General features: G+C 44.4%; 1 protein-coding gene across 4 annotated transcripts in view; it reads left to right on the top strand.

Moving 5' to 3' along the window:
* The first annotated feature begins 12221 nt into the window (after window positions 1-12221).
* The window catches only part of ABL2 (ABL proto-oncogene 2, non-receptor tyrosine kinase), a 134340-nt gene continuing 132671 nt past the window's right edge, over window positions 12222-13890 (top strand). For 2 of the 4 annotated variants that reach the window (XM_033200581.1, XM_033200582.1), the window contains exon 1: window positions 12222-12684. In XM_033200581.1, coding sequence (XP_033056472.1) covers window positions 12528-12684 — 157 coding nt within the window. In that variant the 5' untranslated portion in view covers window positions 12222-12527. The remainder of the gene's footprint in view (window positions 12685-13890) is intronic. The other 2 variants (XM_033200584.1, XM_033200583.1) reach the window with 1 other exon arrangement.

The raw sequence follows: 13890 nt of genomic DNA, 5'->3' as shown, positions 1-13890 counted from the left end.
AATATAGCGGTATATCGTAGTAAGAGTAAGGATTATAGGCCAGACACAGTGTCTCACACCTGTAACCCCAGCACTTTGGGAGGCGAGGTGGGAGGATGCCAGGAATTTGAGACCAGCCTGTGCAACATAGGGAGACCCTGTCTTTAAAAAAGTTTAAAGTGGCCGGGCGTGGTGGCTCAAGCCTGTAATCCCAGCACTTTGGGAGGCCAAGACGGGCAGATCACAAGGTCAGGAGATCGAGACCATCCTGGCTAACACGGTGAAACCCCGTCTCTACTAAAAAATACAAAAAGCTAGCCGGGCGAGGTGGCGGGCGCCTGTAGTCCCAGCTACTCAGGAGGCTGAGGCAGGAGAATGGCGTAAACCCGGGAGGCGGAGCTTGCAGTGAGCTGAGATCCAGCCACTGCACTCCAGCCTGGGCGACAGAGTGAGACTCCGTCTCAAAAAAAAAAAAAAAAGTTTAAAAACTGGCCGGTTGTGGTGGCTCACACCTGTAATCCCAACACTTTGGAAGGCTGAGGTGGGCGGATCACCCTGAGGTCAGGAGTTCGAGACCAGCCTGCCCAACATGGTGAAACCACGTCTTTACTAAAAATACAAAAATTAGCCGGAAGGGGTAGCTCACACCTGTAATCCCAGCACGTTGGGAGGCCGAGGTGGGCAGATGACCCGAGGTCAGCAGTTCAAGACCAGCCTCGGTAACATGCTGAAACCTTGTCTCTACTAAAAATACAAAAATAGCTGGCCATGGTGGTGCACACCTGTAGTCCTAGCTAGTTGGCAGGCTGAGGCAGGAGGAATTGCTTGAGCCAAGGAGGTCAAAGCTGCAGTGAGCTATGATCACACCACTGCAATCCAGTCTGGGTGACAGAGTAAGACTCTGTTTTAAAAAAAAAATAGGGGATTGTTTCCTGAAATCCATTTTTTTTTTCTTTTTTGAGACAGGGTCTTGTTATTTCTCCCAGGCCAGAGTGCAGTGTCACAATAATGGCTCACTGCAGCCTTGATCTCCTGGGCTCCAGGTATACTCTTACCTCAGACTCCCTCGTAGCTGTGACCACAGGCACACACCATCATGCCCAGCTAATTTTTCATTTTTTTGTAGCAATGAGATCTCACTATGTTGCCCAGGGTGGTCTTACACTCCTAGGCTCAAGCAATCCTCCTACCTCAGCCTCCCGAAGTGCTCGGATTATAGGTGTGAGCCAACATGCCCAGCCTCCAAAATTCTTAAAATTTGTTGTGTGTGTGTATATGTGTGTGTTAATAACTGCATTAACTATATTGCAATGTAAAATGTATTTCTTATTGTTGATAAAGGTAAAATAACATTTGAAAACCAGTATTTATAGTATGATCCCAATTTTGCTTTAAAAAAAAGTGAACCAACTCTTAACAGGGTGACGAGGAGAGAATAAAGAAAAACTTTATTTTTCAAATCTATGTTCTATATTTCTTTAATTCTTATAACTAAGATACATATTTACTTTAAAAAATTAACAAAAATGGGGGCCGGGCACAGTGTCTCAAGCACTTTGGTAGACCCAAGCAGGCGGATCACCCGAGGTCAGAAGTTCAAGACCAGCCTGGCCAACATGGTGAAACCCCATCTCTACTAAAAACAAAAAATTAGCTGAGTATGGCGGCGCATGCCTATAATCCCAGCTATTTGGGAGGCTGAGGCAGGAGAATTGGTTGAACCTGGGAGGTGGAGGTTGCAGTGAACCAAGATTGCTTTATTGCACTCTAGCCTGGGCAACAAGGGCTAAACTCTGTCTCAAAAAAAAAAAAAATTTAACAAAAATGGGCTGGGCTTGGTGGCTCACACTTGTAGTCTTAGCACTTTGGGAGGTCAAGGCAGGCGGATCACCTGAGGTCAGGAGTTTGAGACCAATCTGGCCAACATGTTGAAACTCCGTCTCTACTAAAAAATACAAAAATTAACCAGGTGTGATGGCTCACACCTTTCACACCTTTCATTCCAGCTACTGGAAAAGCTGAGACAGGAGAATCACTTGAACCCGGGAGGCAGAGGTTGCAGTGAGCTGAGATCTTGCCACTGCACTCCAGCCTGGCAATAGTGAGACCCTGTCTCAAAAACACAAACAAACAAACAAAAACCCACAAAGGCCGGGTGCAGTGGCTCACGCCTGCAGTCCCAACACTTTGGGAGGCCAAGGCGGGCTGATCACCTGAGGTCAGGAGTTTGAGACCACCCTGGCCAACATGGTGAAACCCCGTCTCTACTAAAAATACAAAAAATTAGCCAGGCCTAGTGGCACACGCCTGTAATCCCAGCTACTCAGGAGGCTGAGGCAGGAGAATTGCTTGAACCTGGGAGGCAGAGGTTACAGTGAGCTGAGATCGCGCCACTGCACTCCTGTCTGGGCGACAGAGCAAAACGCAGTCTCCAAAAAACCCCACAAAAATGTAAATGTGTGTATATGTGCACAAACAAAATTAAAAAATGCTGAAAGGAAAAAAAGGAAAAACACCAAAAATACTTATATCTGAGTGGTGACATTATGGATAGCTTTTTCCTTCTTCTTTGTAATCTGCTCTTGTAAGTTTCCTAAAATGAGAATTTATTACCTGATCATTTTCAATTTAAATTTTCAAAACAAATATTAGTGTGGCATGTACCTGTAGTCCGGCTGCTTGGAAGGCTAAGGCAGGAAGATCACTTGAGCCTAAGAGTCTAGGCTGCAATGAACTATAACTGTGTCACTAAACTCCAGCCTGGGTGATGGAGTGAAATACCATCCCTTAAAAAAAAAAATTAAAGAGAAATATGAGGGAGTCCACCTCAGTGACCTCATTTAACTTGATTACTTCTGTAAGAACTCTATTTCCAATATGGTCACACTGTGAAGTATTATGGGTTAGGTCTTCAACATAGGAATTTTGTGGAAGGCACAATTCAGCCCACTCAGGACACCAGGTTTCCTCATAGCATGGTGGTCCCAGATGCTAAGAGAGCAAGAACAAATGCTGCAAGGCCTCCTGAGTCCTCAGTTACAAGACTCTTACAACCTTACTTCCACCATATTCTATTAGTCAAAGCAAGTCACAAGGCCAGTAGAGATTCAAAGGGTTTAAAGTGTGGGGAAATAGATTTTATCTCTTGACAAAAAGACCAGCAAGGCCAGGTACGGGTGACAGTGCAAGACTCCATCTCAAAAAAAAAAAAAAAAAGACCAGCAAAATATTATGGCCATGTTTTTAACCTGCCACAGGGCTTTAATGTTTTTTTGTATGTGTTTTTTTCAAGACAGAGTTTTGCTTTTGTTGCCCAGGCTGGGGTGCAATGGTGTGATCTCGGCTTACTGCAACCTCCACCTCCCGGGTTCAAGCGATTCTCCTGCCTCAGCTTCCCAAGTAGCTAGGATTATGGGCATGCACCACCACACCTGGATAATTTTGTATTTTTTAGTAGAGACGGGGTTTCACCATGTTGGTCAGGCTGGTCTCGAACTACTGACCTCAAGTGATCCACCTGCCTTGGCCTCCCAAAGTGCTAGGATTACAGGCGTGAGCCACCATGCCTGGTCTTTAATTTTTTTTTTTTTTTAATAATTAACTAGCTATATGGCTTTGGGTTATGACAAAAGCGTAGATTCTTAGAAACAGAAGGGACCAGGCCAATCTGAAGTCCCACTACTTAATACATTTCCTCTGCCCTCTGCCACCCACAGCTCCTCTTCTTTTCCCATGTGATGAGATGTTCCTGCATAAGCTCATCAAGCCTCTGTGCCCCTGCTTAGGCTGTTTCCTCTCACTTGAAAGCCAGTACCTCCTCCCCTGCCCCATCTTTTTATTGAAGTATAGTGTTCATACAGAAAAGTGCATATGCTTACCCACTAAATATGTACAATTATTATGTTCCAATTAAAAATAATTTTAACAGAAAAGTATTTATGTGTGTACATTTGACCCCTGAACAACACGGGTTTGAACTACAAGGGTGTAGTTATATGCAGAGTTTTTAAATCAAAGGCTGATGGCTTCAAGGAATGTGAAATATGCATATACATAAGTTAACTTTTTGTATAGGAGGGTTCTGCAGGGCGCACTGGGCAACTTGAGTATGCACGAATTTTGGTATACATGAGGGGTTCTAGAACCAATCCCTCATGTATACAGAGGGACAACTGTGTGTGTGTGTATATATATATATGTATATATATATATGCATGCATACACACACATATAGAAATCACATAAAATATATCTCTCTCTCATAAGTTTACTGCTTGACAGATTTTGCAAAGTAAGCACTCCAGGTCATTAGCATCTGAAAGCAGAACATTACCAGTACCTCAGAAGCCCTATTCATGTCTGTGTCTAAATTTCTTCATTTTAAAAGGGCACCAGTTATATTGGATGACTTCACTTTAACTCGATTACTTCTGTAAAGACCCTACTTCCAAAGAAGTTAACTTTCTGTGGTACTAGGAGTTAGGGCTTCAACATATCTTTTTGGAGGACACAATTCAACCCATCGAATGGGTCATGTTAGAATTCAAGATATCCGAGATTTGATGAAATCATGTTTATAATCCATTTTTTGCTTAAGCTAGTTTGAGCTGATTATCTGATATAATCACAATGTAACCAATACAATCAATACAAATGCTCTGGTGCAACCATGTTTGCTTAATGCGAATTATTTACACATAATTAGTAAACTGGAGAATGGTGTCAGTAGAACAAGTAACTTGTGTTACTTCACTTGGACTTTTCTCAGCATGTTAATGTTTTGAAGTGATATGTAATAAACATCCTCTCAATCAGAGAAAGCTTTTAGCAATTTATGAAGACTTAAAAAAGCATAATTCAACCCTGCAGAAGTGCCGACTTTATTGTGAATACAAGTGCCTCCCTTCAGTGTATAAGCAACTAGTTTGGTGGCTTCAGGAACCACCAAACTTTCTACTGAGCTCTTTAGAAAGCTGCCAAGAGCAGATGAAGAAGGTGCAAAGACAATGTCCTGTGTTCTCCTTTTAGAGGGTTTTCCAGACCTTCCTCAGGATCCTGGTTTCCTCTCCACTTCGTAAGTGCATCTCTTGTGACTCTGCTTTCTGCCAAAAACAGCAAGCTAAATTTGTTTCTCAATGTTCCCTAAAATGCAGTGCTCTTCCCATTTTGCTGAGGTAACTCCTACTTATCTCTTACCTCTTCCCCTTTGCCTGCCCCTGGGAAATGTTCCACATCTTCTCGATTACCTCACCTTCAAACAGTTATGTGTTTCCACAGCAACCCCTTATCCTCCATCAACACTTATTATACGTTATTGTAATTACTTGTTTATGGCTGTCTTCCTCACTAGAGCATAAGCAGGTTGGTCTTATTCACCAGTGTATCTCCAGTAACTAGTACAGTGCCTGGAATACAGAAAGTACTCATTACATATGAATTAAATCTGCTGGGCATGGTGGCTCATGCCTGTAATCCCAGCACTTTGGGAGGCAGAGGTGAGCAGATCATTCGAGGCCAGGAGTTCAAGACCAGCCTGTCCAACATGGTGAAACCCCATCTCCACTAAAAATACAAAAAATTTAGCCGGGTGTGTTGGTGGGCGCCTGTCATCCCAGCTACTCAGGAGGCTGAGGCAGGAGAATCACTTGAACCCGGGAGGCGGAGCTTGCAGTGAGCCGATATGGTGTCACTGTGCTCTACCCTGGGCCACAGAGCCAGACTCCACCTCAAATAATAATAATAATTAAATAAAATAGAACGTTAGAAATCTCAATTTTCTATCTTTCGATAATTTGGTTGTAGTAATTTGCTAGGGCTGCCATAACAAAGTACCACAGACTAGGTGGCTTAGACAACAGAAATTTATTTTGTTACTGTTCTGGAAGCTGGAAGTCCAAGATCAAGGTTGGTTTCTCCTGAGATCTCTCCTTGGTTTGTAGATGGCCACCTTCTCCCTGTGTCTTCGCAAGGTCTTCCCTCTTTGTGTGTCTGTGTCTAGGTTTCCTCTTCTTATAAGGATACCAGTCCTATTGGATTAGGGACCATCCTAATGGACTCATTTTAACTTGGTCACTTCTTTAAAGAGCCTATCTCCAGAGATAGTCACATTCTGAGGTACTGCAGGTTAGGACTTCAATATTTGAATTTTGTGGTGGGGGGACCCAATTCAGATCGTAAGGGCCTTATGGAGGAGAGCTGAGGCACTCCAACCGGCAGCAGCACCAGCGGCCAGACATGTGCATTCAGTCATCATGTACCTTCTAGCCCAGCCAATGCTATTATATGAACCAAGGTAAGATCAGCAGAACTGTCCAGCCAATCCATAGAATTGCAAGAAGTAATAAATCACTCCTGTTTTAAGCCACTAGATTTTGAGGGATGTTTTGTTATGCAGCAATAGAGAACTGAAACAACACATCTCACATAAATAATAAACTAGGCCCAGGCCCACTGCACTACTACAGTTAGTGATAGGCTACATGTTAAATGGATTGTTTAGTCAGCTATTTCATTACCTTCGAAAGGGAAATGAGTACTAATTTATTAATTTTAAATGAATAGATATTATTGCTACTGGTAACATTTATACAGCACTTGGCCAATTGTTTGAAGTAGTCTCTTAATAATTTATAAGGTTTTAAGGTGTTTTAAATCAAAGAAATGTTGCATCATACACTCTTGGGGCTAAAAGGCACAAGAGGTCATTTAATTTGTCTCCCTACTTTCAAAGAGAATGACTAATTCGGTGCCTGCCAGATAAGAATTTTCTAACTCCTCCTCCCCCTCGTTATCTCATCCAAAAAGACTTTTACAGTGTCAATCTGTAAATGGAACTGTATTTGGCACTGTACAGGTCTTTAAAGATTTAATGCAACAAAGCAGAGACAAATCACATAGACAAAGTCCAAAGAACTGCATACATAAACAGTTTAAGAAAAATGCTGGCCAGGCAGCAGTGGCTCACACCTGTAATCCCAGCACTGTGGGAGGCTGAGGCGGGTGGATCACGAGGTGAGGAGCTCAAGACCAGCCTGGCCAAGATGGTGAAACCTTGTCTCTACTAAAAATACAAAAATTAGCGGGGTGTGGTGGTGCACGCCTGTAATCCCAGCTACTCAGGAGGCTGAGGCAGGAGAATTGCTTGAACTTGGGAGATGGAGGTTGCCGTGAGCCGAGATCGTACCACTGCACTACAGCCTGGGTGACAGAGCGAGACTCCGTCTCAAAAAACAAAAAAAAAGAAAAAGAAAAATGTTATACATAAAATTACAACAAAAATTTTTTTCTCTCAGTTTATCTACATAAGCATTTTCAGCCCAAGTAAATATAAATAGATAAACATAACTATATAAGCATATGCATATATTCAGGAAAATAAAAGATTTGGGGAAACATGATAGCTTTCAAATATGTGAAGAGCTTCATGTAGAATGAAGATTAGATTTGTTCTGTGTAGCTACATGGTAGAATTAGAACTGGGGTGAAACAGGTGGAAGTTTCAGGGGAACATTTTTCAGTTTATCTTTAGAAAGAATGTTTTAATAATTAGAACCCTTTGAAAGAAATGGATACCTTCACTGGAATTACTGCAGAGAGGATTCCAGGAGATTAGCCTAGATGACCTCTAAGTTTCTTTCCAACTCTGACACTTGAGTCATGTGTCATAACAAAACGTATCTGAGGGATATAGAGAAAGGTAAGTGAATTTTATAACGAAAGAATTGTTACCTGCTGTGGTTGTTTAAGGCCTGTACTGAGTAGAGTCCAAGGAAACTGTTAGGTCTGTATTGATAAGTCTGAGATTCTCTTATCAAGGAGGCAGGATCTGAATAGAATACTGAAGGGGACAGGAGAATCCTGTAAGGGAGTCACCCGAGACTTTTACTAGGGAGAATATAATTATTGCAAAAGTCATAGCTAAAAGGGATACGTCTCAGAAATAGGCTAATTGGATAAAGCATGTATGCCTGCCATAAGAGGGGTGGAGGTTGGAGGAACAGGACACGGAAGAACATTAGGCAATTATAATCCAGGTTATCCTGGAAAATAACTTCGAAACACTAGGTGAAATGTTTATTTTATGTATGTATTTATTTTTGAAACAGAGACTCCCTCTGTCACCCAGGCTGGGGGGTGCAGTGTCGCAGTCTCCTCTCACTGCAACTTCTGCCTCCTGGGCTCAAGCAATTCTCCTGCCTCAGGCTCCGGAGTAGCTGGGATTATAGGCGCGTGCCGGCAAGCTCGGCTAGTTTTTGCACCATGTTGGCCTGGCTGGTCTCAAACTCTTGAACTCAAGTGATCCGCCCACCTTGGTCTTCCAAAGTGCTGGGATTACAGACATCAGCCACTGTGCCCGGCCTGTTAGGTGAAAATTTTAGACTTAGACTTTGTACATAATGAAGGAGAGGGAGAATGTGGTCAAAGCAATGAGATAAGTAGTTTCTGTTGAGTGAGTTGCTTGGTGCTAAAGGTGAGGAATCTCTAGGAAGAAAGGGCTAGTAGCAGGAGAAACCAGCACAGAGATGACTTGAGCCTAAGCTAACACTGTGTCTTACATAATGCTGTTTATACAGATGAAGAGAAGACGTAGATATGAGAGATACTGTAAAACAGTAAAAAGTATGTCAATAGCCTAGAAATGCAGACTGGTGAAGTCAGGGATTAATGAGGCATTACTCACAGCTCCTTTCTTCTGGAAAGAGTGGTATTGCTCCTGTAATAAGGATGATGAGGATGAAGAATATCTGTGTCTTCAGCATGCCTTGTTGCTGTTGGTGATGTGTCTGATCTTTTATGCTGGCCTCTGGCCATTGCTCACATGAGGCTGCCCCTGTGCTATGTGCACCATCCCTGCTACTTTCTTTCCCTGATTTCTGCCCCTGCCTGGAGCTCTCAGCTCTCTCAATTCAGTCTAAGATAGAATATTTGGGATTATTTTAGATGTTGAGTTGTTGTGGCAGTAACCGCTGCTTATGGTAATGAACCTTAGGTAATTCTCAGGCAAGTCACTTTGGCTTGGTTATATTGAGGTAAAATAGTTTCCTGTACCTAATTAACCAAGTCTCTCTAGTCTATTTCCCTACTCTCCCTATTCTGAAAGTTCTCTTCACTTTAAAAATGAAAGAGTAGAGCTGGGCGCCATGGCTCACACCTATAATCCTAGCACTTTGGGAGGCTGAGGTGGGTGGATTGCCTGAGCTCAGGAGTTCGAGAATAGCCTGAGCAACAACAGTGAAACCCTGTCTCTACTAAAATACAAAAAATTAGCCGGGCGTGGTGGTGTGCGCCTGTAGTCCCAGCTACTTGGGAGGCTGAGGCAGGAGAATTCCTTGAACCTGGGAGGCGGAAGTTGCAGTGAGCCGAGATGGTGCCACTGTACTCCAGCCTGAGACTCTGTTTCCAAAAAAAAAAGAAAGAGTAGAAAACGCTGGCAAGATAATGGATGTAAACGAAGTCTCCACTTACATATTTGCTTTAGTCTATATAGGATCTTAAGAATCAACGGTAGAGGAAATCTTCATATGTAAAACAAAGGTATTATGTAATATACATATACTTTGAAGGTGTTACCCAGGTAGGTATGACGAATAAAGGGATTATATGATTCTACATGTTTTTATTGGTTGGCTGGTGTTTCTGTTTTTAGTTACATACAGGGTGGCAGGTAGAGGGGGCTCACCTGAATAAATACTTTATAATTTGTCCCATGATCTAAGTATATATACATATATATATATAATTTGAAAGTTAGTCTTGTAAAACCTAAAATCATTATGTTTTTTGTATTAATAGTATATGCATATATGACACCAGTTATATGCCAAATATTGTTTTAAGTACTGTATATATCTATAGACTAATTTAATTTTCACAATATTCCTATAAGGTAGATACTATTTGTTATCATCATCAGTTTACAGATAATGTACTGAGACACAAAAAGGTTATGTACTTTGCCCAGATCAAATAGTTCATAAGTATCAGGGCCCAGTGATGAACCCAAGCAGTCTGGCTTCAGAGTCCCTGCCTTTAGCCACTGCACTCTGCTACAGGCTGAGCATCCCTTATCAGAAATGTTCAGACCACAAGTGTTTCAGATTTGCAAATATTTACATACACATAATGAGATATCTTGGGGATGCGACCCAAGTCTAAACACAAAATTCATTTATGTTTCATATATACCTTTATAGACATAGCTTGAATGTAATTTAATACAATATTTAAAAAATTTTGTGCATGAAACAAAGTTTATGTTAAGTACTTATGTGTGAAATGTTCCACCTATGGCGTCATATTGGTGCTCAAAAAATTTCGAATTTTGCAGCATTTTGGATTTTGGATTTTCAGATTTGAGATGGTGAACCCATATATTCACCTATTTTTATATAGTATGCATGAATTAGCAGAGAAACCAAACCATTATCCCCAAATTAAAATTTTCTCCCATAATAAAAATCAAACAGTGAACCAAATTCTGGCTCTGTGACATCTTTATCCCTTGTGAATGAATTTTTTTCAGTAGTTGCAAACACTGGGAATTAGAAGAAAAGAAAGGTATTTTAAACACAGGGAAATTTTTTTTTTTTTTTTTTTTTTGAGACGGAGTCTCGCTCTGTCGCCCGGGCTGGAGTGCAGTGGCCGGATCTCAGCTCACTGCAAGCTCCGCCTCCCGGGTTTACGCCATTCTCCTGCCTCAGCCTCCTGAGTAGCTGGGACTACAGGCGCCCGCCACCTCGCCCGTCTCTTTTTTTTTTTTTTTTTTTTTTGTATTTTTTAGTAGAGATGGGGTTTCACTGTTAGCCAGGATGGTCTCGATCTCCTGACCTCGTGATCCGCCCGTCTCGGCCTCCCAAAGTGCTGGGATTACAACACAGGGAAATTTTAATCCAAATGGAAAATTTATATTTTATCCAGTGTTTACACAGTGTTTCCGGAAGTTCCCATTTTGGAGGTAATTTCAGTTATTTCTGGCCACACCCTGGATGGCAATGGAATAATTTCATAGTGCTTTTGTAACAGGCAATATCTACATCAGTGGATGGTTCATCTAAGTTCAACCTGGTTCAGGAAAGATGCGCAAAGGAGAGCTTCATCCACCTCTTCTCCCAACCCTATCTTTCCAGTGGTTGTTTTGTTCCTTCTTTGCAGTGGCTCCCGTCATGTCTAATTTAAGCAAAATTTCAGTTTTTGTTTTTTTTTTTTTACCTCCATTAACTGATACTTTTTATAAAGCAAATTGGGAAGCCAAAAGAATAACAGGAGAACGATCAAGCTTTTTGAGAATTAAAAAAATTGAATTATCATTAAGATGCAAGTAAGCACAGTGGGAGAGGGGCATGGCGAGTCAATTGTATATAGTGTATGTGTGTGTATAAAACACTTCTTTTCTGCCTCATTCACCCTCTTCAGACCGCATGAGCTAACATGAGTAAGTTCTGACTCAGAAACAGGGTCAAAGATGTATATTTTTTCTCCTTTGTCATCAAAAGAAGACCTGACCACGTGCACAGTGTATAAAGGATGCCAGTGGGAAGATTAACTTTACTGTCAGGCATTGTAAGGGAAACAGAAACTCACATGTGGTGAGATAGGAGTTCAAGAGGAATTCATGGTAATATAATATGAGGAATTAGGCTACAATCGCGTCCCCAGTGAGACTATATAAGGCACACAATCCAGGCGAGTGCGATTTAACATCATGAAATAATCTCCAAAAATTAAAATCAAATAAGGTAGCATTTTACTCTCTTCTTGTAAATTTTATACCATTTTAATTTTTACTGGAGGCCTGCTGCTGACAAGGGTGTTTAAAGGGATCCCCCTGGGCATTTTAGAGATCCTCAACTGGATGGCAAGGACCAAATAAATGCCTTGTGCTTTTCTGCCCCACCTGTGCCTGCACCTGAGGGGCGCACGCGGGGGCACTCAGTCCTCGACTCACTGATTTGACAGGTGGAAGTGGGATGGGGAAGGCCGGAGACCGACCAACCCCAAAGGCCGTAGCGTGTGGAGCCGAACGTGGGAGGGGGTCGGCTGAGGCGGATTGACGGGTGGGATGCCGAGGTGCGGCGACAGGACGCGGAGGACGAAAGACCTGCAGCAGCGGTGGTCGGCAAATGAGGTGGGCACTGGGGGACCCACCCTGCGAGGAGGCGGGGGCGGGGGCGCGGCGCGGCAGGGCGGGGCGGCAGCCGGGAAGCCCTCCTTCCCAGCGGCGGAGGAGACTGGCGGGCGGGGGGCGGGAGACGCTCTGTCCCAGGCTTTCCCAGCGCTCGGTGGTTTAAAGATGGCGGCGGCGGCGGCGGCGGCGTTTGGGGCGCGGAGCCGCGGGAGGAGGAGGGAAAAGCAGAATCTGTGAGTCGCCTGGAGGCAGTGCGGCGGCTGCCGTGAGGAGTCCGGGTGCGGAGCCGCCGGCGCCCCAGTCGCTCAGGGCCAGGGTCTGGGCTGGGAGTGAGAGGCCGGAGCAGCGCCAGGAGCCTGAGGCCGGAGTCGAGGAGGAATGTGACTAGGGGTCGGCGGGGGCGCGGGAGTACGCGAGAGCAGGGATGGGGCAGCAGGTGGGCCGCGTCGGGGAGGCTCCGGGGCTCCAGCAGCCTCAGCCCCGCGGGATCCGGGGCAGCAGTGCAGCCAGGCCCTCCGGCCGCAGGCGGGACCCGGCGGGGCGCACCACAGAGACCGGCTTCAATATCTTCACGCAGCATGGTGAGTGTGTCCGGGAGCCGGCGTGAGGGCGTGCGGGAGGCCGGGGGTGGGGTCGGGCCGGGGTGGGTGACGGACGGGCTGCCCGGGGGGTCGGGGGGGTGGAGGGTGCCTGAGAGTGGGGGCGGAATCTGCTGCCATCTGGTTCAGTCCTGGGAGGCGAGTCACACCCCTCCCCCCTCGCGTCTCCAGCCTGGCTGGCAGATCCCGGGGGCGGAGAAGGAAAGAGAAGTGGGCTTGGGGACCCTGGATGGTCTGTCCTCTACTCTGGGACGGGACTATGCGGCTGGAGAAAGAGAGTGAATGGCAGCTTCAGGAGAGGGAAGGATGAAGGGCAGTATGAGCTCAGTCCCAGAGGTGGGAGCATAAACCCGTCGTCAGTGAAGGGGAAATGGGTTGTGTCCTAAGGGACTGGGAAATGGGAACCGAATTTCAGGAGATTGTGGCGTAGAAGGTAATGTGTTTACGTCAGGTGATGAGCAGTGTCAGAATAGTGAACTGTGGAGTGCCCAGAAATGCCTTTCTGTAGGAAAGATGAAGGTAGCATCTCATCACTTTTGACATGCTTTTGTGGTTTGTTTTGTTTTGTATTTCGTTTTTACTAGAAAAGAAAGGCTTTGCCAAAGCCTCTGTACTATGCTTCAGAGTAGGACACACAATTCTGAGATTGCTGGCAAGGGTTAGAGGTTGGTGGGCATGGTTAGGACTTCAGTCAGTATTTTTCCCCTTCGTAGTGTGTGTGTGTTCGCGTGCCCATATACATACATACATGTATGTATGCTCCCTGTAGTCTGAAACCTATTATTTTGATCTCATTGTCGATGTATTTTTAGAATAGTCTTCAAACTGTTTTTTGTTTTTTTTTTGAGACAGAGTATCGCTTTGGTGCCCAGGATGGAGTGCAATGGCGGAATCTCGGCTCACTGCAGTCTCCGCCTCCTGGGTTCAAGTGATTCTCCTGCCTCCCGAGTAGCTGGGACTGCAGGTGCGCACCACCACGCCCGGCTAATTTTTGTATTTTTGGTAGAGACGGGGTTTTGTCATGTTGGCCAGGCTGGTCTCCAACTCCTGACCTCAGGTGATCCACCTGCCTTGGCCTCCCAAAGTGCTGGGATTACGGGCATGAACCACCGTTCCTGGCTGAAACTCTTTTCTTTTTTTTTTTTTTGAGACGGAGTCTCATTCTGTCGCCCAGGCTGGAATGCAGTG

Source organism: Trachypithecus francoisi, unplaced genomic scaffold (assembly GCF_009764315.1).
Source record: "Trachypithecus francoisi isolate TF-2019V2 unplaced genomic scaffold, Tfra_2.0 Lachesis_group5, whole genome shotgun sequence".
NCBI lineage: Eukaryota > Metazoa > Chordata > Mammalia > Primates > Cercopithecidae > Trachypithecus > Trachypithecus francoisi.
The sequence above is the reverse complement of the archived record's forward strand: the minus strand, read 5'-3'. Positions and strand labels throughout refer to the sequence as shown.